This window comes from Nomascus leucogenys, chromosome 8 (genome assembly GCF_006542625.1).
Source record: "Nomascus leucogenys isolate Asia chromosome 8, Asia_NLE_v1, whole genome shotgun sequence".
NCBI classification, from domain to species: Eukaryota; Metazoa; Chordata; class Mammalia; order Primates; family Hylobatidae; genus Nomascus; species Nomascus leucogenys.
The window spans coordinates 82,934,270-82,960,931 of NC_044388.1; the positions used below are offsets into that span (position 1 = coordinate 82,934,270).

Here is a 26,662-nt window from a genome sequence, read left to right on the forward strand (position 1 = left end):
AGGTTATATATAAAGATACACATATAATCTATATATGATGTAGATTGCTAATATAACTATTAAATATCAATGCTAATGAAATAATGTAAATAGCTTCCTAATGAATAATGTGTCTTTCACTGGATTGGGGATGAAACACCAAAATTCAAATTAGTTAAAAGCCCAGGTTAAAACTAAAAATAGTAGATATAAAGATGTTCTTATCCATCCTAAGTTTTCAGCTCCTAGCAGCATAAATCCTATTTATATAAGCTATGTAGTAATAGTCTTTATACAGAATTTAGCTATTTAATGGTAAATGAAGATAACAGAAGTATAAGCAACAAAACTTGTGTTGTAAATATTTTTAAATGAAAAAGGCAATGGGGAAACTGTTAAGAAATTTACAAGGAAATAACTGGATCACAACTTAAACTACCTAATAAAGCTTTATTTATGAATCTGATTTTTAAATTAGCTATACTTACGCTTGTCTTTCAGTAAATATGACATCTATACTTTGTGTTTCTCGATCATTTTGAGCTTTAAGCTGAATAAAGTTAACACATAAGTTAGTAAGAAATAAATATTACACCAAATTTTTTCTTTGTAGGTTATTTTGGCTACAAACTAAATGAGAAATTATTATAATTATCCTAGTGCCACATACAAAGTTTAAGAAGAAAAATAAAGTAACTGTCTCATTTAACAAACAATATCAGATTTTTAAAGTCTTTTTAAGAACCATTGTAATCTTATACCAAAAATATGCATTGTTCTTCAGTGATCTGTCAAATAATTCAACGTAAATTCAATTTATGTAAACAGCAAAGAATGTATTGAGTGTTCAATAAATATTTGATTAGTAATATGTTAAATTTAGAACCACCACAAGTTTTATTCCTGAACCATTCAGGGTATTATCTAAGTACACCTAATTAACTCTACCTGTGCACACCCAGCCTAGAAAATGGACCCCCCATCCCAAACAACTGACAAAACACATAAGGTTTTTACTTTTTATATCTGGCATTGAAATAAGATAATTAGTGAATTCTCTTGTGTTCTAAAGCTAAAAGTAACTAAATTATCATGGTTTTAGAACCCCAAATTTAGAAGAGTCATTTTATAAATCCTATGTCTTCATAGAATAGTCTTTACTCATGTAAATAAATTATAAACTATATAAATTATAAATTGTATGTTATTTTCATCCAAATGCTTATAATCAAAATAAGCTAGATATTAACATATTTTATTGTTTTCTACCAAATAATTAATCTAAGAACACTGAATACAAATTTGTTTTTGTTTTATTTTAGAATCAGAGGTACATGTGCAGGTGTGTTACCTGGATATATTGTATAATGGTAAGGTTTGGGCTTCTAGGGAACCCATCACCCAAATAATGAACACTGTACCCGCTAGGTAATTTTTCCACCCTTATTGCACTCCTATACCATCCCCCTTTTTGGAGTCCCCAGTGTTATGTCCATGTTAAACACAAATTCTCATTTACCAATCAAAAATTAGTATTTTATGTCTGGAGTCATATCTATTCATTTTTCTCCACTGGTGACAAAAACTATGTAAAGTTATCATTTGTCACATTGAGTATTTATCAATATTTGTGCTTAAACTAAGCCAGAAATATTGTAAACTAATACATATAAGGAAATGTAGAGGGCACTCCCTAACTAATGTTGCACGTGACACCAGTTCAAACACAGTAGACAGTCACTAAACATCCACTTAGGAAAGCCAACCAACAGGAAGAAAATTTAAAAGAGCAACTAAGGGAGCTCAAGGAACACATAATAGTGGTATTTACGATCAGAGTAAAATTCATCTCTATAGCACTTAAGGTTTTATCAAACTATTTCTAGATATAAATGCTTTGTTTTGTAGGATATGACTTACATAGATCAATTTGCTTATATTTATAAATTTTCTTACCATATTGAAATCCTTCATTACTTCTTCCATTTCAGTGTTGGTATTAAGTTTATCTACCACCTAAAAACAAAAATACAAACAAACAAACACCATTTTATTAGTCTTTACACATGTTCTCTATAATTAATAATATAGGTATTCAGTCTTACAAATAACAAGTAGTAACTTAAGTATTAATACTTTTGAATATTTTCTGTTTTAAGATAAAAACAAATATTGAGCTACCTAAGTAAGCATATATTATGCACCTGGCCAATAAACAAATTACATTTTTAACATGGATAAATGAGCAGTAATAAACTACTCTTCCTGCATATTGTACCTTGTGGACCTTTGCCTGCTCTGAAAAGATGGCTGAGCTTATAAATAAGGGTCTGGAACACACAAGAATTTTGGAAAGATCTATCACTCTCTCTTCCCCTGCCAACATCCCCAAGGAGAGAGGAGTGTTGGTAGATTTACAAATTTACACTAGTAAGCTGGGCTCGGTGGCTCAGGTCTGTAAACCCAGCACTTTGGGAGGCTGACGCAGGTGGATCACCTGAGGTCAGGAGTTCAAGAACAGCCTGACCAACATGGAGAAACCCCGTCTCTACTAAAAGTACAAAATTAGCCGGGCGTGGCGGCACATGCCTATAATCCTAGCTACTAGAGAGGCTGAGGCAGGAGAATTGCTTGAACCCGGGAGGCGGAGGTTGTAGTGAGCCGAGATTGGGCCACTGCACTCCAGCCTGGGCAACAAAAGCGAAATTCTGTCTCAAAAAAAACCAAAAAACCAAAAACAAATTTACACTAGTAAAAACGTAAAAAGATGTTCTTTATCTTCTAATAATTAAAAAAAAATCAACAGGGCTTGCACAGATGGAACAGTAAGTAGTAAGCCTACTTCAAAAAGTTAGGCAAGGATATCAGTTGTCAACATAGGATAGTTACCTAGTGTCAAACACTATTACATATGTATTAACTCAATTTTTACAATTACTCTATGAAGTAGATATTATTGTACACATTTTGCAGAAAAAGAAATTTAGCAAGCGATAGAGCCAGAATGTGAACAGAAGGTCTACTAAAAGCAAACTATTTGGGTATAAGGTATATCACATTTTTCATTTATGATATAAATAATAAGTGCTAGTAAGATCTAACATTTATTGAGTGCTAACTATATGTCAGATACCCAGCTAACTGCTCTGTATCAGATATTAGCTCATTAAATCTATAAATAGCATATTTTACATAGTAGTATTTTTACATGAATATGCCTAATTTGTTCCAGCATAACTAAAACTCTCTTTCATCTAATGTCATTTCATACCTTTAAAAACTACTTTTCTCGGCCGGGCGCGGTGGCTCATGCCTGTAATCCCCACACTTTGGGAGGCTGAGGTGGGCGGATCACGAGGTCAGGAGTTCGAGACCAGCCTGGCCAACATGGTGAAACCCCTTCTCTACTAAAAATACAAAAATTAGCCAGGCATCTGTAATCCCAGCTACTCAGGAGCGCACCTATAATCCCAGCTGGTGGCGCGCACCTGTAATCCCAGCTACTCAGGAGGCTGAAGCAGGATAATCACTTGAACACAGGAGGCAGAGGTTACAGTGAGCCAAGATCACGCCACTGCACTCTGGCCTGGATGACAGAGCAAGATTCCATCTCAAGAAAAACAAAAAAAACAAAAAAACACCTATTTTTCTCATTTAAAACAGAACATCATTTACTAAAGAAAATCCCAGTGAATCAATAGCAAAGAGTTGGAACCAACCCAAATGTCCAACAACGATAGACTGGATTAAGAAAATGTGGCACATATACACCATGGAATACTATGCAGCCATAAAAAATGATGAGTTCGTGTCCTTTGTAGGGACATGGATGAAACTGGAAAACATCATTCTCAGTAAACTATCGCAAGGACAAAAAACCAAACACCGCATGTTCTCTCTCATAGGTGGGAATTGAACAATGAGAACTCATGGACACAGGAAGGGGAACATCACACTCCGGGGACTGTTGTGGGGTGGGGGGAGGGGGGAGGGACAGCATTAGGAGATACACCTAATGCTAAATGACGAGTTAATGGGTGCAGGAAATCAACATGGCACATGGATACATATGTAACAAACCTGCACATTGTGCACATGTACCCTAAAACCCTAAAGTATAATAAAAAAAAAAAAAAAAAAAAAAAAAAAGAAAATCCCAGTGAATAATGGGCTCTACAAAATGTTTCTGATGAATTGTGTAGTCCAGCAAATTTAAGAATTATAAGAGGGCTGGGTGCAATGGCTCACGCTTATAATCCCAGCACTTTGGGAAGCTGAAGCAGGAGGATCACTTGAGCCCAGGAGTTCAAGACCATCGTGGGCAACACAGCAAGACCCTGTCTCTCCAAAAAATTTAAAAATTAGCCAGGCATGGTGGCATGCACCTGTAATCCCAGCTACCTGGGAGGCTGATGCAGGAAGATCACTTGTGCCCAGGAGTTCGAGGTTGCAGTGAACTACAATCATGCTACTGCACTTCGGCCAGGGCAACAGAGCAAGACCCTATCTCTAAAAAAATTAAAAAATAAAAATAATCCAGGCACAGTGACTCAAGCCTGTAATCCCAGCACTTTGGGAGACCAATGTGGGCAGATCACTTGAGCCCATGAGTTTGAGACCAGTATGGGCAACATGGCCAAACCTCATCTCAACAAAAAAATACAAATAATTAGCCTGGTGTGATGGCATGTGCCTGTAGTCCCAGCTGCTTGGGAGGCTGAGGTGGGAGGATCAATTGAGCTCAGAAAGTCTAGTTTGCAGCGAGCCATGACTGAGCCACTGCATTCCAGCTCTGGCGACAGAGCAAGACTGTCTTGAAAAACAAACAAATAAACAAACAAAAAACAAAAAACAAACAAAACCCGCCACCACCACCAATAACAACAACAAAAACAAAAATAAAAAGTTATACTACAATCAGCAAAATTTTTGATAAGCACAAGGTAACACTATCAAGTAGGTATATCATAACTTATCCTAACCATTATGATAGAATGTTTATTTCTTGTAACACTATTTCTTAATAAGGGTAGTGAGATAAAAATTTGTCTTTTTCATTAAATCCAGACATCACTGCTGCTAAAGCAACTAAAGAGTTAGAAAAAAGAAAATTCTGACACTAGAAATTTTCATGGGGCCAATATCACCCAAGGACTGAGCAGTTATCAATACTGCCAGGGGGATTGTTTCTTCTCAAAGTCCACAGGTAGAAGCATCTTTGGTAGAGCTATATCATGTTATATACTCTATTTTGACAATGTACACAATATTTCAAGTAAAACATAGAGATGGTGGCAATCTGTATGTTAAATAATTAAATTTTAAAATTTTCAAGATGACAACACTCAACAAAAAATGTGTTTTTAAAGCAATGATCACTGATAGGACCAGTAAGTTTTAGCTATTTTTAAAATCATTTAAATTATTTTTTAATATATTTTAGGGAGAAAAGCATGTGTGCATTTGTGTATGTGTCAGTAAACGTATTTTACAAAAAACAGTGGAAGAATATATATTAATCTGTTAAGCCAAGTTATTTCTGGGGAGGGAAATGAAGCAGAAAGTAAAGGGATACTTTATTTGTTGTATTTTTTATGGTTTCATCTTTCACAATAAGTATGTATTCAGGTATTATTTGATATTTTAAATAATAAATAATTTTTTCATCAAATGTTTTATTGTTTTTGAAATTTTTATTTTAGGTTCAGGGGTATATGTGCAGGTTTGTTTTACAGATAAACTGTCATGGGGGTTTGTTGTGCAGATTATTTCATAACCTAGGTAACTAAGCTAATACCCATTAGTTATTTTTTCTGATCCTTTCCCTCCTTCCAGCCTCCAACCTCAAGTAGATCCCAGTATCTGTTGTTCCCATCTATGTGTTATCATTTAGCTCCCACTGGTAAGAGAGAACATGCAGTATTTGGTTTTCTTTTCCTGCGTTAGTTTGCTAAGGATAATGACCTCCAGCTCCAACCATGTTCCTGCAAGGGACATGATCTTTTTCTTTTTTATGACTGTATAGTATTTCATGGTATATGTACCACATTTTCTTTACCCAATCTGCCACTGATGGGCATTTAGGTTGATTCCATGTCTTTGCTACTGTAAACAGTGCTCCAATGAACACACATGTGCATGTGTCTTTATGGTAAAATGATTTATATTCCTTTGGGTATACATCCAGTAATGGGATTGATGGGCTGAATGGTAGTTCTGTTTTCAGCTTTTTGAGGAATCGCCACACTGCTTTCACAGTGGTTGAACTAATTTACACTCTCACCAACAGTGTATAAGCATTCCCTTTTCTCTGCAACTTCACCAGCATCTGCTATTTTTGACTTCTTAGTAATAGCCATTCTAACTGGTGTGAGATGGTATCTCATTATTCTTTTGATTTGCATTTCCCTAATGATCAGTGATGATGAGCTTCTTTTCATATGCTTGTTGGCTGCATGTCTGTCTTCTTTTGAAAAGTATCTGTGCATGTCCTTTGCCTACTAATGTATTTTTAAAGTAGTAGTAAAAACTAATGAAAATATTAGCAGTAAATTCTCTTAGAAAAGATAAAATACCATGTTGTAGTCTGCTAGTTGTCCTTGAAGCTCTTTTATTTCAACAGCTAAAGTCTCAGCCCTGCAAGCATAAAATAAATACATTCATAAATATGTACATAAAAATATACATAAGAAAATGAACATTACAAACAATATGGATAGCTACAAATTTAGTATTATACGTACAAAATACTGAATACTGAATACTTATTACTCACCTCTTTTCATATGACAAATATACTGAATTCTCTTGATTGTACATTTCTATTTCCTTCTGAAGTTTATTAACTTCAGGTGTAAGTTCACTTATTTTACTTCTATTAGAGAAGAAATAAGAATGTCAGCAATACTTTTAATCCAGAAAACTCTAGTAACACAAAATTTTAACTTTCCATTAATATGTAATAATAATATAAATAGTTTTGTGAAATTCACTAAAAGAATGCAAAAAGTTTAGGTGGCTTATTTCATTAAGAATGAGGTATATTCCGGCTGGGTGCGGTGGCTCAAGCCTGTAATCCCAACACTTTGGGAGGCCAAGGCAGGCGGATCACATGAGGTCAGGAGTTCAAGACAAGCCTGGCCAACATGGTGAAACCCCATCTCTACTCAAAATACAAAAATTAGCTGGGCATGGTGGCACATGCCTGTAGTCCCAGCTACTAGGGAGGCTAAGGCAGGAGAATAGCTTAAACCTGGGAAGTGGAGACTGCAGTGAGCCGAGATCGTGCCACCACACTCCAGCCTGGGAGACAGAGCAAGACTCCATCTCAGAAAAAAAAAAAAAAGAATGAGGTATATCCCATCCTATTCTACTCAACTGATGAGAAACTGACATAGATTCATTAAGAAAGATGAAATAGAACCAGAATGAAAGCCTGGTCAAACTAGTACAAGCCACAGGCAGATGTAGGTGCTTAACTGTCATTATCACAGCTGCTACTACCCTCTAGAGCACAGTTTCTCAACAGTAGCACTAATGACATTTTGGGTCAGTGATTAGTACTTCGTGTTGAGCACTATCTTGTACACTGCAGGATGTTTACCAGCATCCTGGATCTGAGTATCAGTAGCACTTCCTCCAACCTCACTTGTGACAACCAGAAACATGTACAGAAATTGCCAAATGTTCCCTGGGGGCAAAATCACCACCAGTTGAGAACCACTGCTCTAGAGCCAGACAATTACACAAATAGCTAGAACTATTCTTTCACGTGGAAGCACAAATCCTGGGGGAGAAAGGCAATGCAATCATTAGGAATAACTATATTTCCTTTCCTTCTTTTGATTAAAAAGTGGCTGAATGTCAGAGGTACTAAACAACTGATGGCCTTACTATCTTTCTTACTACTCTTAGCTTTGAGAACAGATGGGGGGAAACCATACTTTTCTTTATTGCCTTCTAGGAGTTTGAGACTCAATAGGATCCAAGTAATTGAGAAATAAAAGAAAACAGGGCTTTCAGGGCATGATGGGAGGGTGGATTAAACAAAAGAGAAATAAAAGAGAAAGAAGATACAAATAACGTGCCAAAAAGAAAATAAGGTAAAATGGGAAGACAGAGATAGGACAGTAGAACAAGTAAGTGGAAGAATAGTAAGAATAAGAAAAAGTCATTGATTTAGAGATGCATCCCCAAAGACATATAACAGAAGTTTATGAGGCGTGCGGCGGCTCACGCCTGTAATCCTGGCACTTTGAAAGGCATAGGCAGGCGCATTACCTGAGGTCAGGAGTTCAAGACTAGCCTGGCCAAAATGGTGAAATCCCCATATGTACTAAAAATACAAAAATTAGGCCAGGTGCAGTGGCTCACACCTGTAATCCCAGCACTCTAGGAGGCCAAGGTGGGCAGATCACCTGAGGTTGGGAGTTCGAGACCAGCCTGACCAACATAGAGAAACCCTGTATGAACTAAAAATACAAAATTAGCTGGGCATGGTGGCACACACCTGTAATCCCAGCTACTCGGGAGGCTGAGGCAGGAGAATCACTTGAACCCGGGAGGCGGAGGTTGCAGTGCCAGAGATCAGGCCATTGCACTCCAGCCTGGGCAACAGGAGCAAAACTCTGTCTCAAAAAAAAAAAATACAAAAATTAGCCAAGTGTGGTGGCAGGCACCTGTAATCTCAGCTACTCGCAGATTACAGGCATGAGGCTGAGGCAAGAGAATCACTTGAATCCAGGGGGCAGAAGTTGCAGTGACATGAGATCCCATCATTGCACTCCAAAAAAAAAAAAGCTTATGAATTAATTAAAATTAGGCCACATTGGTAGCAACTGACCAAATATATATTTATGTAAAATTCACTGATTAATATAACATAAATAAGTATACATATTTTCCCTTTCTTATTAGATGTAGCTGGTAATATTTTAATGATATGAGTAACGCATTTCAGATTAATTACTGAAAAAAAACATAAAAGATTATTCTAGGCCAGGCGCAGTGGCTCATGCCTATAATTTCAGCACTTTGGGAGGCCGAGGCAGGTGCATCACCTGAGGTCAGGAGTTTAAGACCAGCCTGGCCAATATGGTGAAAGCCCATCTCTACTAAAAAATACAAAAATTAGCCAGGCATGGTGGCGCATACCTGTAGTCCCAGCTACTCAGGAGGCTGAGGCAGGAGAATAGCTTAAACCCGGAAGGCAGGGGTTGCAGTGAGCTGAGATCACGCCACTGCACACCAGCCTGGGCGACAGAGTGAGACTCTGTCTCAAAACAACAAAAAAATTATTCTTTTCATTAGATGAAAAAAGTGAACTTTTAAAATGCTACAAGGGGTTAGACACGGTGGCTCATGCCTGTAATCCCAGCACTTTGGAAGGCCGAGATGGGCGGATCATTTGAGGTCAGGAGTTCGAGACAAGCCTGGCTGACATGGTGAAATGCCACCTCTACTAAAAACACACACAAAAAATTAGGTGGGCGTGGTGGCACACACCTGTAATCCCAGCTACTTGGGAAGCTGAGGCAGGATAATTGCTTAAACCTGGGAGTCAGAGGTTGCAGTCAACGGAAATCATGCTATTGCACTCCAGCCTGAGCTACAGAACAAGACTCTGTCTCAAAAAAAAAAAAAAAAAAATGCTATGAGGCCAGGTGTGGTGGTAGCTTATGCCTATAATCCCAGCACTTTGGGAAGCTGAGGCAGGAGGATCACTTGAACCCAGGAGTTCAAGGTTGCAGTGAGCTGTGATCATGCCACTGCACTCCAGCCTGGGCAATAGAGTGAGACTCTCTCTCTAAAATATAAATAAAATAAAATAAGTATGCTATGGTTTGGATGTTTGTGTCCCTCTGAAATTCATATCAAAACTTAATCTCTAATGCAATAGTATTAAGAGGTAGGGACTTTAGGAAGTAATCAGGACATGATGACTCTGCCCTTGTGGATGGGATTAGTGCCTTATAAAAGGGGGGAAGGAAACTAGCTAGGCACCTTTTGCCCTTCCACTCTTCTGCCATGAGGACACCTTGATGGCACCATCTGTGAGAAACAGGTGTCCACCAGACACTGAAGCTGCTGGCACCTTGATCTTGGACTTCTGCGTCTCCAGAACAGTAAGAAATAAATTCCTATAAGTCACCCAATCTCAGGTATTTTATTATAGCAGCACAAACAAACTGAGAGAAAATATAGCTCATGTACATGCAAATTCATAAAATTATAAATCTCAGGCTAATTATACTATCACATTTATTTTACAGCATAGCCAAATTAACCAGAAATTGTTAGAATACAAAATAATTTTTATAAATCAATGGACACCTAATTATCCTAATAAGTGCCATAGCTAAAACTTCATATTAAAGTTATATACTCTATTTTGACAGAAGGTACACAATATTTCAAGTAAAACATACGGATGAAAACACATGTTCGACATACCTAAGAAGCCCAAGATAGTAAGATTTGTCTAAAATTTGCCTCTGGGGACCTAAAAAAAAAAAATGTTTTAAGTGTTAGTGTTCAGTTTGAAATGCCACCAGAATAGCAAATCCAAAGCACAATCAGAATTACACTCCACAATTCTCAAGACAGTCTTCATGAATGCCCCAATGAATCAAGAAGAATCACTGAAACTGAAAGGAGAACTAATATCTTACAATCATGACATAAGGGAAGCTTCAATTAAAACTACGAAGATGGGACTAGAGGTGGGGCTGTTAAGACAGTAGACTCTACAGAACAGGACGATGGAATGAAAATTTAGTCTAAGGGAATCTGGAACAGAGCTGTCCAAAGTAACTTTCTGCAGTGACAGAAATATTCTAAATTAATACTGTCCAATAAAGTGGGCAGAGGGACTACAGAGCACTTAAAATTTGGCTGGTGCTACTGGGGAACTAATTTAAATTTCTGACTACTGGCTGTCATACTGGACACTGCAGACATTCCTCAGTGTGAGAAAGTGACTATGATTTTTTATCATTTGTCTCAGAGACTTTTTAAGAAATGGTCTTACATTTCAGTAGAACTAAGAAAGTATTCCTGGCCGGGCACAGTGGCTTACACCTGTAATCCCAGCACTTTGGGAGGCTGAGGTGGGAGGATCACTTGAGGTCAGAAGTTCAAGACCAGCTTGGCCAATATGGTGAAACCCCATCTCTACTAAAAATACAAAAAAATTAGCTGGGCATTGTGGCGTGTGCCTGTAATCCCAGCTACTCAGGAGGCTGAGGCGGGAGAATTGCTTGAACCTGGGAGGTGGAGGTTGCAGTGAGCCAAGATCACACCACTGCACTCCAGACTGGGTGACAGAGAAAAACCCCATTTCAAAAAAAAAAAGTGTTCCTAGGTTAAATGTCTCAAACTTTGTAAGAGATGAAGTGCCCTGCAAAGTATGAGTGTATTAACTATAAGGTCTATGCTGAGAAGTAGAGCTAATACCTTATTATACTGGGAAATGGGGCACTAGAGAAGGTAAGAATGAAAGTCACAGTAGACAGCTGTGGTGGTAATGTTCCGAATTCTCTCTTAAAAGGCTTTGAGGTATACTTGTAGAGACTAACAATCTTAAATTATATTGGTTCTGTTTTGAAGGATAAATTAATACAGAAATAAACATTTGATAAATTTACTATAGAATTTTAATATGTCTTTACCTTTGATGTTTTAAAATAATATTAAACATATAAATATTTCTGTGCATCCACTTTCAAAAGGCTAAATGACTATGTAATTTTGAAATATCTTTTCATGGTACTGATAATCATTAAGCAAACATTTCTAAATAATCAATTCATTTTTAATATTTAGTGATTTAGATGTTATTAGAATGTAGATGAAAAAATTTCAGTCTCTTGAAAGGGATGATATACTGTATTACAGAAAGTAGCATATACGTGGCTGGGTGCAGTGGCTCATGCCTGTAATCCCAACACTTTGGGAGGCCAAGATGGGCGGATCACGAGGTCAGGAGATCGAGACCATCCTGGCTAACACAGTGAAACCCCGCCTCTACTAAAAATACAAAAAATTAGCCGGGCGAGGTGGCGGGCGCCTGTAGTCCCAGCTACTCAGGAGGCTGAGGCAGGAGAATGGCGTGAACTCCGGGGGGCGGAGCCTGCAGTGAGCCGAGATCGCGCCACTGCACTCCAGCCTGGGCGACAGCGAGACTGTCTCGAAAAAAAAAAAAAAAAGAAAGTATCATATATGATACAATTAATTTTGTACTAGCAGTATATCTTCATTCCTGATAGATCACCTGTCAAAAATACAGAAAACAAAAATCTCTGAAACAGCTCACCACAGGCTACTGACCACTGCCTATGATAAAAAGAAAAAAAAAAAAAAAGGAGTTTACCATACTTTGGTTTATATATACCACAGATCTAAATTTTAAACTCTAATATATAATGTATTCCTATGCTTCTCTAAATACATATGCAGAAGCATAATGAGAGATTTAATATAAATCTATGTGTTAGCCTCATTTCCTTACATAAGTATTAGAACAGATGATAATTATCAGAAAAAAAGTAACATTTCTTGAATCACTTCTCATAAATACACAAGTATTTTAAGTGTCATTTTAATATAGAAACTATCCAAACTATTTCAGAGTATTTCGATATAGTACCAAAAATCTAATTTTCAATCTTGAACTTTTCTCCAAGATCATTTCAAAGTTCTTCAAGTTGTACTACAGCTCCATGTCAGAAAAATGAAGACTGAAATAGCTCACATCTGTATATAGCTTTCTAATTCAAACTGTATTTTCATATTCACTCTGTTGTTTAACCATCACAGTAATTTTGTGAATCAAAGAATAACGATATGCCATAATTCTGATTACATGCCAGAATTACATGTAATAATTCTTACATGCTATAATCCTGATTTAATAAAATGGTACTATAATACTTATTGTTCAAAATATACTCAACTTTTACTTTTTTTAATTGTTCACAATTATTTATTTCTTACAAAACACAGGCCCAAGTGTGATACTTATCTTAAAATAGGTACCTTTCCTCCCAGTTTTCATTCCAGTCAAACCTTGTTGTGTTACAGGGCGACTGGCAACTTTGATTTGAGAAGACAGAACTCCACCAGTCCCTATGGGACAACCACGAGAACCTGGTCTTGCTGTCCCAGGTGGCATCTAAATGACAAACAAGATTTCATTTTTAGTAAACTGGAAAAAACACTGTACATCTACTATTGTAAAACTGCAAAGACAATTTTTTAAAAAAACAAAATTCTACTTGATTTGTAAAAATTTCCTTATTTTTTAAATGTCTGAATTATTAAATACTGTTGTTCAATTTATTAACATAGTTCTTTAACATTTAACGTTCTATGACTATTTAAAAATACGTTTCAGGAAAATTTTAAATTGTATACGTAGACATTATTTATAATACCTCAAAACTGGAAAGGAGTTAAATGTCCACAGTAGAAAATGGTTAAATAAGCTGCAGTATATAAAAAGGGCAGTCTAAGTTGGGTGCGGTGGCTCACACCTGTAATCCCAGCACTTTGTGAGGCCAAGGCAGGTGGATCATGTGAGGTTAAGGAGTTCAAAACCAGCCTGAACAACATGGCAAAACCCCATCGCTACTAAAAATACAAAAGTTATCCAGGTGTGGTGGCACAAGTCTGTAATCCCAGCTACTTGAGAGGCTAAGCCATGAGAATCGCTTGAATCTGGGAGGTCAAGGCTGCAGTGAGCTGAGATCATGCCACTGCACTCTAGCTTGGGTGACAGAGTGAGACTCAGTCTCAAAAATAAGTAAATAAAATAAAAATTAAAAGGCAGTTTACAAGATAGTATTTATAATTCCGTTTTTGTTTGTTTTAGAGACAAGGGCTCACTATGTTACTCAGGCTGGTCTTGAACTACTGGCCTAAAGAGATCCTTCCGCCTCAGCTATCCAAGTAGCTGGGATTACAGGTGACAGTCACTGTGCCTGGTTCATAACTCTACTTTTTTAAAACAAAAAAAGGCTGGAAGTTTGGGCATGGTGGCATGCACCAACAGTCCCAGCTACTTGGCAGTCTGAGATGAGAGGATTGTCTAAAACCCAGGAGTTCGAGGCCAGCCTGAAGAACACAGAGAGTCCATCTTTTAAAAAAACAAAAAATAAAGACAAAAATAAAAATTTTAAAAACTATATGAAAAAATAGTAATGATGATCGATAATGGTATTATAGTTTTTATTTTCTCCTTTATACAATTTGGTATTTTCAGCCTTATTGCAATGAGTATATATTAACTTTAAAAATCAGGAAAAAATAAGAAAACTTAAATCTTGTAAAAACAAATGGATATAAATCCATCCTAAGATGACCACGTAAGTACTAAAGGGCTTACATTGTTAAACAAGCATTCATATTATTACCCAACATGATTCTCTACTTCAGGTATGCAAAATCCAACATAACACTATATGACCTCAGGAAAGGCCAAAAGACTCCCTTTATGTCAGTTCATATAATACATACAGGCATGAGAAGATATAAAAGATGTGAGATATGGCAAGGTTTCTCTTCAAACAGCCTGCTCAGCTACTTATTCTCTAATTCCAGGTACCCCCTGCCTTTCTTCTCCTTTTTTCTTTTTTCTGATTTTACTATATGCCCAGGCATGCCACAGCCCCAGCTCACATTCCTTTCCTTATTTAGGAAAAGACTGGCTCTCTAGTCCTCTGTAGATGACCCCTCCTTCTCTCTCCTCTCTCCCATCATGCGCCCACCTTATCTAAGAAAGTTTAAATGTTTAGCCAATTGGGTCTAGTTTAGATTGTGCAGTCCGACCCCAGCCAATGGGGAAAGGACACCAGGGCAGGAGTCGCATTAGGAATAAAAGCTTCTACTCTACTTTCTTCAGTGTGCTCTCGTGACAAACAGCCCTGTGAGAAGCAACCTACTGCGCAAAAGTAAATTTGCTTTGCTGAGAAATCCTTTGTTTGAGTACTCGTCTTTCTTTATGACTCCAAGCTTTATTTCTAACAATTCTGGGGGCTTGTCCGGGATTCCCATTCTCCTTCAAGAAGAGGTCTTAGTCACCCCACCCAGGGGGAGACGTGTCCCACCGTCCCATTGCAGTGGCCTCAGGGACAGGAGACTGAGACCCACCCATTGTGACAAACAAATCCAAGCTCTCAGCAACGGGGAAAGGAGAGGCTTACGACACCGCGGCGACCAAGTAACTCTGTGCACAGACCAAGGTGAAAATTGGTACAAGAGCAACAAAGTATTTCCTAGGTGGGTCAGGGTGTCTTGGAGGATAAAAGTGTGTGTAGATTATGTTAACACTACTGCTGTGTGGATTGAGTGGGTCCTATCTGTGCGGTCCCGTGGTCACCTCATGTGGCAGATCCTGCCATTTCCGACAAGGGAAGCAGCCAGAGTGGAAAAAGCAAAAGAAGGGTGCAAGGAGCCTCCAACAGGTGGGGCTAAAGGATAGGCAAGAAATCTCTAATATGAGGGACTGAGCCTTAATAATGCCTATGGAAATCGATAGGCAAGAAATCTCTAATATGAGGGATTGAGCCTCTGAGCCTCAGTGAGCTTCTGAAAGGAGGGCGAGAAATCTCTAGTAGAAAAGCTTGACAAGCTCCAGGGAAAGGCCTATTTCAGTTAGACACCATCCCAAACCTCCAAGATGGGAAATGTTTCAAGTAAGACAGGAAAAATAAAGAGCCAAGCGCGTGATGAAATTCCTCCTGATAGTCCCTTGGGACTTATGTTAAAATATTGGAAAGATAATGAAAGAACTAAACATAAAAGAAAACAGCAAATGATAAAATATTGTTGTTTTATTTGGACTGAAGGCCCATCCTCAAACCCTCAGTTTTCCTGCCAAAATTTGGTTCCAATGAAGAGTGGATTTTTCAGCTCTTAATCGAACATGTTAATGACAAAAGCCCTGTCTCCCAAAAGGAAACAGACTATGCTCTTTGTTGGAGGCAAGAACCTGTCCTCCTTTACCCTTTAAAAACCAGAGAGAACAAGCCAGAAACCAACTCCTCTAACAGAGAAAGAGTCCCTGTTCCTAAACAACCCACACCCACCAACACATGAGATCCTCTGGATCATCTTCCTCCGCTCAGTGCTCCTGACCCTCCCCCTCAGGCAGCTGCTGCCGCCTCAGGTCCCATTCCAGATCCTTTCCAGGCTCATGTTATTCCTCCTCCTTATAACCCTGACTTTGGGAATTATCATCCCATGAGCCTTTCCCCTCCCAGCCTATTAAGTACCCCTCCCTGAAAGGACTTCAGCGTGAGATAGAACAATGTAAAAAGATATCCAAAATTTCCCATTTCCCTCCACACCTAAGGAGTCAGCCCCCGACTCTCTTCCCCTTAAAAGAGGTGCCACAAGGAGGGGGAGCCATCGGCTTTGTAGACATTCCCTTGACCAGTTCAGAGGTGAGAAGTTTGAAAAAAGAGCTTAAGCTCCTGTTGGATGACAGGAGCTTATGGGGTGGCTGATCAAGTTGATCAATTCTTAGGACCTCAGTTATATACCTGGGTCGAGTTAATGTCCATCCCAGGCATCCTCTTTTCGGAGGAGAAAAAAAGCATAACTGTAGAGCTGCTATGGCAATTGGGAAACGTGAATACTCTCCTGGTCAGAATGTCCCTACCGCGGACTAAAAATTTCCCGCTTAAGACCTCAGGTGGGACAATAATAATGCAGCTCACCGGGAAAACATGGAAGATCTAAGGGAAAATGATAATAAAAGGAATTAAGGAATCAATACCCCGAACTAAAACCTCTCTAAAGCATTTGATATATAACAACAAAAAAAGATGAGGGGCCTATAAAATTCTTAGACAGGCTAAAGGAGCAAATGAAACAGTATGCAGGCCTAAATTTGGAAGATCTCCTCGGGCCGGGAATGTTTAAGCTCCATTTTGTCACTAAGAATTAACCAGATATTTCAAAAAAGTTACAAAAATTAGAAAATTGGGAAGACCAACCACTAAGTAAACTTCTTAGGACAGCTCAAAAAGTGTATGTAAGGAGAGACGAAGAAAAGCAAAAACAAAGAGCAAAACTTATGCTATCCACCTTTCAACAGGTGGCTCCAAACCCATATGCTTCTCAACAAGGCTTCCAGGGGGCCAAGAACTATAAAGGATCCAAACCCCCATTCAAAGGAACCAAGCCTCCAATTAGAGGACCTGGGCCTTCATTTCCTAGGCCCTCTAAAGAGTGTGGGGGAGCAAAGTCAAAGAATCCCAGAATTGAAAGGGCGGAAGGACAAGATACATGTTACAAATGTGGAACAGGCCACTTTAAGAGACAATGTCCCAAATTAAAAAGGGAAAAAGAAGTCCTTCCACTCATGACTTTCAAGGAAGAATAGGGGAGTCAGGGGCTCTGTCTCTTAATTTGAGTCCCACCAGGAGCTCTTGATAAATTTAGAGGTGGGAGCTAAATGTGAACTTATCACGTTTTTAATTGATTCAGGAGTGTCTCACTCCTCTGTTTGTCTCACTCCATCTAATCTTGCTGGCTCTTTAGAAGAACTGGGGTAAAAGGAGAAGGAGAAGGATTTAAGGCAAAAATCTTAGAAAATACAAAAGTCAAACATCAAGATCTATTAACTCACATTCAATTTTTGTTGATCCCTGAGGTGGGAACTAATCTATTAGAAAAAGACTTAATGCTAAAATTAGGCATAGGCCTTCACAAGCTGGCCCTAAGGGATTCTTCACCTCATTAAATCTACTCACCACTGTGGATGAAAAATACATTCATCCTGATGTCTGGTCAAGAGAAGGGAATTGAGAAAAACTTCAAGTTCCCCCAATACACATCAAACTAAAAACTCCTGGGGACATAGTAAGGAGAAAGCAATACCCCATTTCCTTCGAAGGCAGGATAGGGTTAAAGCCTGTAATTGAGAGTCTCATTAAAGATGGACTCCTTAAACCCTGTATGTCTCCCTATAATACCCCAATCCTGCCTGTCAAGAAATCAGATGGGTCATAATGATTAGTACAAGACCTCAGAGCTATTAACCAGATAGTCCAGACCACTCAACCTATTGTCCCCAACCCTGACACCATTCTCAGCCAAATTCCTTATGATCATCAATGGTTCACAGTAATAGATTTGAAGGATGCTTTCTGGGCATGCCCCTTGGCTGAGGATAGCCGAGACATATTTGCCTTTGAGTGAGAAGATCCCCATTCAGGGCGAAAACAACAATATTGATGGACAGTCTTACCCCAAGGGTTTACAGACTCCCCTAACCTCTTTGGTCAAATTCTAGAACGAGTATCAGAAAAAGTTGTTGTCCCAAAGCAAATATGCCTGCTTCAGTATGTGGATGATATTCTCATATCTGGTGAAGATATAAAAAAAGTACGTGACTTCTCTATACATATTCTTAACCACCAACAGTTTGAGGGGTTATGGGTCTCAAAAGGACAGCTTCAATATACAGAGCCCGAAGTTAAATATTTAAGCCACCTAATAAGTGCAGGTAAGCAAAGAATAGGGCCCAAATGGATTGAGTGAATTGTGTCCTTACCCCTGCCTCAAACTAAGCAAGAACCAAAAAAATTTTTTAGGATTAATTGGATATTGCCGTGTATGGATTGACTCATACTCACTAAAAAGTAAATTTTTGTGTGAAAAACTTACCCAGTGGAAGCCTGACCATCTCTTGTGGACTTCCGATAAAATCCATCAGATTAAAGAGCTGAAAGAGATGCTCATAACTGCCCCTGTTCTAGCCCTACCTTCCCTAGAAAAGCCATTTCACCATTTTGTTAATGTGAATAACGGGGTAGCTTTAGGAGTGCTTACCCAAGAGCATGGAGGCAACTGGCAGCCCATGGCCTTCCTGTCAAAAGTTTTAGACCCAGCCACCTGTGGATGGCCTCAATGCATCCAGCCCATTGCAGCTAGAGCTGTATTGGTTGAAGAAAGTAAAAATTAATCTTCGGAGGAAAATTGACAGTAAGCACGCCCCACCAAGTTAGAACTATCTTAAACCAAAATATAGAGAGGTGAATCACTGACTCAAGAATTTTAAAGTATAAGACCATTCTGTTAAAAAAAGATGATTTAGCATTAACTACTGATAATTCACTCAACCTAGCTGGTTTCTTAACAGGGGATCTAAACCCAAAAAGGGAGCACACATGTTTAGATCTAATTGATTACCATACAAAGGTCCAGCCAGACTTAAGAGAAACTCCCTTCAAGACAGGGCGACACTTATTTATAGATGGGTCCTCCCGGGTAATTGAAGAGAAAAGACATAATGGGTATTCAGTAACTGACGGAAAAACTCTTGAAGAAGTAGAGTCAGGAAGATTGCCCAACAATTGGTCTGCCCAAACTTGTAAACTGTTTGCACTCAGCCAAGCTTTGAAACATTTACAGAAACAAGAAGGAACTATCTATACTGATTCTAAGTACACCTTTGGAGTGGCTCATACATTTAAAAAAAACTGGACTGAGAATGGTCTTAATAGTAAAGGCCAAGACTTGGTCCAAAAAGAACTAATTGTCCATGTCTTAAACAATCTCCAGTTGCCAGAAGAGATAGCTATTGTACACGTCCCAGGGCATCAAAATGACTTTTCCTTCCCAAGTCAAGGAAATAACCTTGCAGATCAAATAGCCAAACAAGCTGCCATTTCTTCTGAAACACCTGTCTTTCACTTAACTCCTTGCCTTCCTTCCCCTGCCACAGTCCCCATTTTCTCTTCCACTGAAAAAGAAAAATTAATAAAAATAGGAGCTAAAGAAAACACAGAAGGAAAATGGATATTACCAGATCAAAGACAGATGTTATCCAAACCTCTCATGAGGGAGGTCTTGTCTCAAGTACATCAAGGAGCCCACTGAAGACACCAAGCTATGGGCGATGTGGTTTTCAGAGTTTATGGGTGTATCAGAATTCATACCCTAGCCAAACAGGTCACAGACAGTTGCTCAATATATTAAAAAAAAACTAATAAGCAAGCTCTAAGAAAATCACTCCTCAGGGGAAGAGATCCAGGGCTAAGACCACTCCAAAGTGTTCAAATTAACTACACTAAAATGCCCCCAATCGGTTGCCAGAAGTATTTATTGATAATAGTAAATCACTTTACTCACTGTGTAGAGACTATCTCCTTCTCAAGCGCAACTGCTAGTAATGCAGTTATAAAGGCATTAATTGAAAACATCATACCCAGGTTTAGACTAATAGAAAACATTGATTCAGACAATGAAACCCATTTCATGGCACATGTCATTAGAGAGTAAGCACAGGTGCTAGACATAAAATGGGAATACCATATCCCTTGGCATCCATCCTCTTCAGGAAGAGTAGAAAGAATGAACCAAACCCTAAAAAGTCATCTGACCAAATTAGTCCTAGAAACCCGGTTACCCTGGATTAAACATCTCCCCATTACCTTGTTAAGAATCACAACCGCCCCTTGAAAAGATGTCAGTTTATCCCCTTATGAATTACTTGGGAATTATTTTGAGCACAGGGGCCAGGAATAGTACTAATTCTAGAGAATGTGTTGGACACAGGAAGACTGTCAACTATAAATTCAAATGAAATGAGTTAAGGGTTGACCCGAGTGATCTTTACAAGACAATGTTAAATCTCTTCCTGGTAAATTTTCTGAATAATTTCTTCTTTGGCTTTATGCAAGCATAACTGTGAGACCTACTCAACTAATTATGCTACTTTTTGTTTTCCATTCATCAGGTGAAAGTATAGAGAAGAACATATAAATTAAAACTGTACACATTAAAAATAATGAAGTGGATGTATATGTATTCACTTGGCAACATATTCATAATATATTGCTGAAAGAAATAGATGAAAAAAATAACAATGTATACAGTACTATCTTCATTTTGGAACAGACCAAAGTCACACAAACTGTGTATGTATGTGTGTGTGTTTATAAATACATTAAAAAGTTTAGAAGATACTGTTGATAGTGGTTATACCTACAATAGGAATGAACTCTGATACTTCTCCATTGTTTGTTTTACAACAAGCATTACTATTTTCAAAAATGCAAACATTAAATAGTTGAAGTCACTGCAAAGAAAAAGTCGTTTTTGCAATGCCTTCACCATGGCATATTATCAGAATGTCTGAAGTCAATGTGAAGGAAAGAATTTTAAAATTAATAAGAGAAAAGTATCTAGTCACCTATAAAGACAATCCTATCAGAATAAAAGCAGACCTTTCAGTGGAAATTTAAAAAAAAAAACAAATAAAAAAGAGAATAGGATTTCATTTTCGAAGTGCTAAGGAAAAAACCAAAAAACAACAAAAACAAACTGTCAGCCACGAATTTTATAACCTGACAGAATAAGATTCATAAATGAAGGAGAAATAAAATATTTCCAGGACAAGCAAATGCTGAAGGAATGTGTCACCACTAGGCCATTCCTACAGTACATGTTCAAAGGGGTCTTCAACATAGAAATTAAAGGTGGATATACAGTATCACAAAAACACATAAAAATATTAAACTCACAGTTCTTATAAAACAACCACAAAGGAAGAGGACAAAATAATCAAATGCCAACATGAAAGAATTTCATCAAAACATAAAGATAAAAAGACAGAGAAAAAGAAAGAAACAAATAATTTATACAACTTAAAAACAACTAACAAAATGACAGGAACAAAGCCTCACATATCATTATTAACTGTGAATGTAATGTAAATGAATTGAATTATTCACTTAAAAGAAACGTATTAGCAGAAGATTTTAAAACAACAACATAATCCAACTATATCCTGCCTATGAGAAACATATCTAGCCCTAAAAGACACACGTAGGCTAAAAATAAAAGACTGGGAAAAGGTATTCCACGCTACCAAAAGCAAGCAGGAGTAGGTATACATACATCTTCAAATAAAAAAGTTTAAAAAAAAAAAAAAGACAAGAAGATCATATAATAATAAAGGAATCAATTAAGCAAAAGATACAACAATCCTAAATATATATGTATCTTCTCTGACCATAATGGAATAAAACCACAAATTGATAACAAGAGGAATTTTGGAAACTATACCAACAAATAGAAATATGTTCCTGAATGATCAGTGGGTCAAAGAAGAGATTAAAAAGGAAATTTTTTAAAACTCTTGAAACAAATTACAATGGAAACACAACATATCCAAAACCTATGCGATACAGCAAAAGCAGTACTAAGAGGAAAGTTTATACCTGTAAGTGCCTACATTAAAAAAGTAGAAAAACAAAATAAACAACCTAATAATGCATATTAAAGAATCAGATAAGCATGAGCAAACCAAACACAAAATTCATATTAGAAATTAATAAAGATCACAGTAGAAATAAATGAAACTGAAACAAAAAAATATAAAAGATCAACGAAACACAAAGTTGGTGTTTTGAAAAGATAAACAAAATCAACAAACTTTTAGCCAGACTAACTAATGAAAAAAAGAGGGAAGACTCAAATAAATATAATCAAAAATGAAAAAAAAAAGATACTACAACTGATAACAGAAACTCAAAGGATCATTAGAGGCCACTATGAGCAACTCTGTGCCAATAAGTTGGAAAATCTGGAAGAAATGAACAAATGACTAAACACATACAACAAACGGAGACTGAACCATAAAGAAATCCAAAACCTGAACAGACCAATAACAAATAATGAGATCCAAGCCATAATAAAAAGTGTCCCGGCTGGGCGCAATGGCTCACGCCTATAATCCCAGCACTTTGGGAGGCCGAGGTGCGCAGATCACGAGGTCAGGAGTTCAAGACTAGCCTGACCACCATGGTGAAACCCAGTCTCTACTAAAAATATAAAAATTAGCCAGATGTGGTAGCACACGCCTGTAATCCCAGCTACTCGTGAGGCTGAGGCAGGAGAATCGCTTGAACCCGGGAGGCGGAGGTTCCAGTAAGCAGAGATCGCATCACTGCACTCCAGCCTGGGCGACAGAGTGAGATTCCGTATCAAAAAAAAAAAAAAAAAAAAAAAAAATTTTTTTTTAATTTAAAAAATGTCTCCCAGCAAAGAAAAGCTCAGGACCTGATGGCTTCACTGCTGAGTTCCACCAAACATTTAAAAAAGAACTAATACCAATCCTACTAAAACTATTCTGAGAAATAGAAGAGGAGAAAATACTTTCAGACTCATTCTACAAGACTAGTATTACCCTGATTAAAAAAAAAAAAAAAAAAACAGACAAGACATATGAAGAAAACAGAAAACTATAGGCCAATATCCCTGATGAACATTGATGCAAAAATCCTCAACAAAGTACCAGCAAACTGAATTAAACAACACATTAAAAAGATCATTTGTCATGACTCACTGGTATTTACCCCAGGTATGTAAAGATAGTTCAACACGTGCAAATCAATCAATGTGATAGATCATACCACCAGACTGAAGGACAAAAGCCTTCCGTTGATATTGTAAAAGCATTTGATGACATGTAACATCTCCTGATGATAAAAATCCTTAAAAAACCAGGTATAGAAGGAACATATCTAAATACAATGAAAGCTATATATGACAGATCCACAGCTAGTATCCTATGGAATGAGGAAAAACTGAAAGCCTTTCCTCTAAGATCTAGAACACAACAAGGATGCCCACTTTCACCACTGTTATTCAACATAATACTGGAATTCCTGGCTAGAGCAATCAGACAACAAAAAGAAACAAAGTGCATCCAAACTGGAAAGGAAGAAGTCAAATTAACTCTGTTTGCAGATGATATGATCTTATATTTGGAAAAACCTAAAGACTCCGCCAAAAAAACTATTCGAACTGATAAATAGTAAATTCAGTAAAACTCAGAAAAATTGCAGGATACAAAAATCAATAGCATTTCTATATGCTAACAGTGAACAATATGAAAAAAAATCAAGAAAGTCGTCCCATTTACAATAGCTACAAATAAAATAAAATACCTAGGAATTAACCCAAGAAGTGAAAGATCTCTACAATGAAAACTATAAAACATTGATGCAATGAACTGAAGAGAACACCAAAAAATAGAAAGATATTCCATGTTCACGGATTGGAAGAATCGACATTGTCAAAATATCCAGAATATCCAAATTAACCTACAAATTCAATGCAATCCTTGTCAAAATATCAATGACATTCTTCTCAAAAATAGAAAAAAAAATCCTAAAATTTATATAGAACCATAAAAGATCTAGGATAGCCAAACCCATCCTGAATAAAAAAAAAAAAAAAAGAAAGAAAAAGAAAAAGAAAAGCATACTGGAATAAAAACAGAATAGAGAACCCAGAAATAAATCCATATATCTAGAGTGAACACATTTTTGACAAAGATGCAAGGAACATACACTGAGGAAATGCCAGTTTCTTCAATAAATGGTACTAGGAGAACTGGATATCCACAGACAAAAGAATGAAACTAGACCCATATCTCTCACCATATACAAGAATCAAATCAAAATGGATTAAAGACTTAAATTAAGACCTCAAACTATGAAACTACTAAAAGAAAACATGGGGGAAATTATCCAGAACATTGGTCTAAGCAAAGATTTCTTGAGTAACATCCCACAAGCAAAGGAAACCAAAGCAAAAATGAACAAGTAGAATCACATCAAGTTAAAAAGCACCTGCACAGCAAACAATCAACAAAGTGAAGGGACAACCAACATTAATAGAAGAAAATATATGAAAACTATCCATCTGACAAGAAATTAATAAACAGAATATATAAGGAGCTCCAACAACTCACTAGCAAAAAAATCTAATACAATAAAAAACGGGCAAAAGGTCTGAATAGACAACTTCTCAAAAGAAGATATACAAACGTCAAACAGGTATATGAAAAGGTGCTCAACATCACTGATCATCAGAGAAATGCAAATCAAAACTACAATGAGATACCATCTCACCCCAGTTAAAATGACTTTTATCCAAAAGAAAGGCAATAGCAAACGATGACAAATATATAGAGAAAAGGGAACCTTTGTACAGTGTTGGTGGGAATGTAAGTTAGTATAACCACTATGGAGAACAGTATGGAAGTTCCTCAAAAAACTAAAAATAGAACTATCATATGATCCAGCAATCCCACTGCAAAAGGAAAGAAATCATTATTTCAAAAAGATACCTGCATTCCTATGTTTATCACACTACTTGCCACAATAGCGAATATATGAAAAAAACCCTAACTGTCCATCAATGGAGATGGAGGGCTACGTAAAGAAAATGTGGTATATATGTATATACATATATATACACATACACATACACATATATATATATACACACTATGAAACACTACTCTGCCATAATAACGAATGAGCTCATGTCTTTTGCAGCAATATGGATGGAACCAGAGGCCATGATCCTAAGTGAAATAATTCAGAAAAAGTCAAATACCGCATGTTCTCACTTATAAGTGGGTGCTAAACAATGGGTACATATGAACATACAGAGTGAGATAATAGACACTAAAGATTACAAAAGATAGGTGGGAGGAAGGTGAGGGTTGCTAAATTACATATTTGGTACAGTGTTCACTATTCAGGTGATGGGTACACTAAAAGCCCACACTTCATCATTACATAATATATGTATGTAAGACAACTGATCTACCCCATAAATACATACAAATTTTAAAATTTTACAAATAAACAAATAGATAACGTGCCTGGCAAATAGTAGGTGGCCAATAAATGTCAGATTCTTTTTATAAATATTTAATTATCAATTTTTACTGGAATAAAAGAAAAAGATACAATTTCTCATACTATCCTATGCATGAAGACTTTAGAAAAATTATTTCAGTCTAAGTTGATGACGATGTACTAATATTATTACCCGAAACTCTAGAAAAACAATCTGAAAACTTTAGGAAAATCTGACTTTAACAAAATCATTCCCTCCAAAAAGTGCTGCTCTTCTTATGAGTTAACCATAGGACCCAACATTATCTGTAGTTTGCAGTTAGCCTACTGTAGGGGCTTGAGTATTGGCCCTCTGCACTTTCTCAGTTGAAATCACCTGTGTGAACATCAGATAAATTTATGGACATTTTTGTCTATTCATTTATTTCCATTTCAATTCTATGTATTTATAAATTTATGTTTTCTATGTTAAATTTATATCACTTTTAAATGTTTGTTAAAGTATATTATTTTCTGAAATATCTTGAAAGTAGTTTGTAATGACTATCTAACAGCCTATTATAGGGATATACATATCATTATTTAAGATTCACCTGTTGTAAGTATTCTAGGTTGTTTCCCAATTTTTACATTATAATGATAATGAAAATGTAATAATTATCTTTACAGGATATCCTTCTGCTTAAGAATATCAACTCATAAACTTCATCTAACTTTTCCTCATATGATGTGTTTCTCTTATTCACTATTTATGACACACTCTCTTATATTAAGCTCTTTAACATTTACTAGAGTTTATCTCCAGATGCCGTGGCAATCAGAATATTGTTTCACTCATTGTCTATAACATACTTTACATTAGAGTATTGTACTTTTTCTTATTTTTGTTGTACTGTTCTAGATGAGTTTTAGAATAGTTTTATAATAGTACCCCTAGCATCAAATGTCATGAAATTTTGATTGGACATAAGGCTTGTAGTCTTAATACTGAAAGAGCACTTAAAAATTAGTAA

General features: G+C 37.0%; 1 protein-coding gene across 5 annotated transcripts in view; it reads right to left on the minus strand.

Annotated features, from left to right (window-relative positions):
* Nucleotides 1–26,662, minus strand: part of IFT74 (intraflagellar transport 74) — a 126,621-nt gene that overhangs the window by 93,075 nt on the left and 6,884 nt on the right. For 2 of the 5 annotated variants that reach the window (XR_004031409.1, XM_030817599.1), the window contains exons 3-8: nt 13,015–13,150; nt 10,432–10,480; nt 6,755–6,853; nt 6,555–6,615; nt 1,936–1,995; nt 468–529 (exon numbers count right to left, since the gene is read on the minus strand). Coding sequence is in view for 4 of the 5 variants with exons in the window: in XM_030817599.1 (XP_030673459.1) it covers nt 468–529; nt 1,936–1,995; nt 6,555–6,615; nt 6,755–6,853; nt 10,432–10,480; nt 13,015–13,150 (467 nt within the window). In the remaining variant the exon portion in view is untranslated. Of the gene's footprint in view, nt 1–467; nt 530–1,935; nt 1,996–6,554; nt 6,616–6,754; nt 6,854–8,488; nt 8,517–9,483; nt 9,495–9,981; nt 10,033–10,431; nt 10,481–13,014; nt 13,151–26,662 lie in introns of those variants that run through there. The other 3 variants (XM_030817600.1, XM_030817602.1, XM_030817601.1) reach the window with 3 other exon arrangements.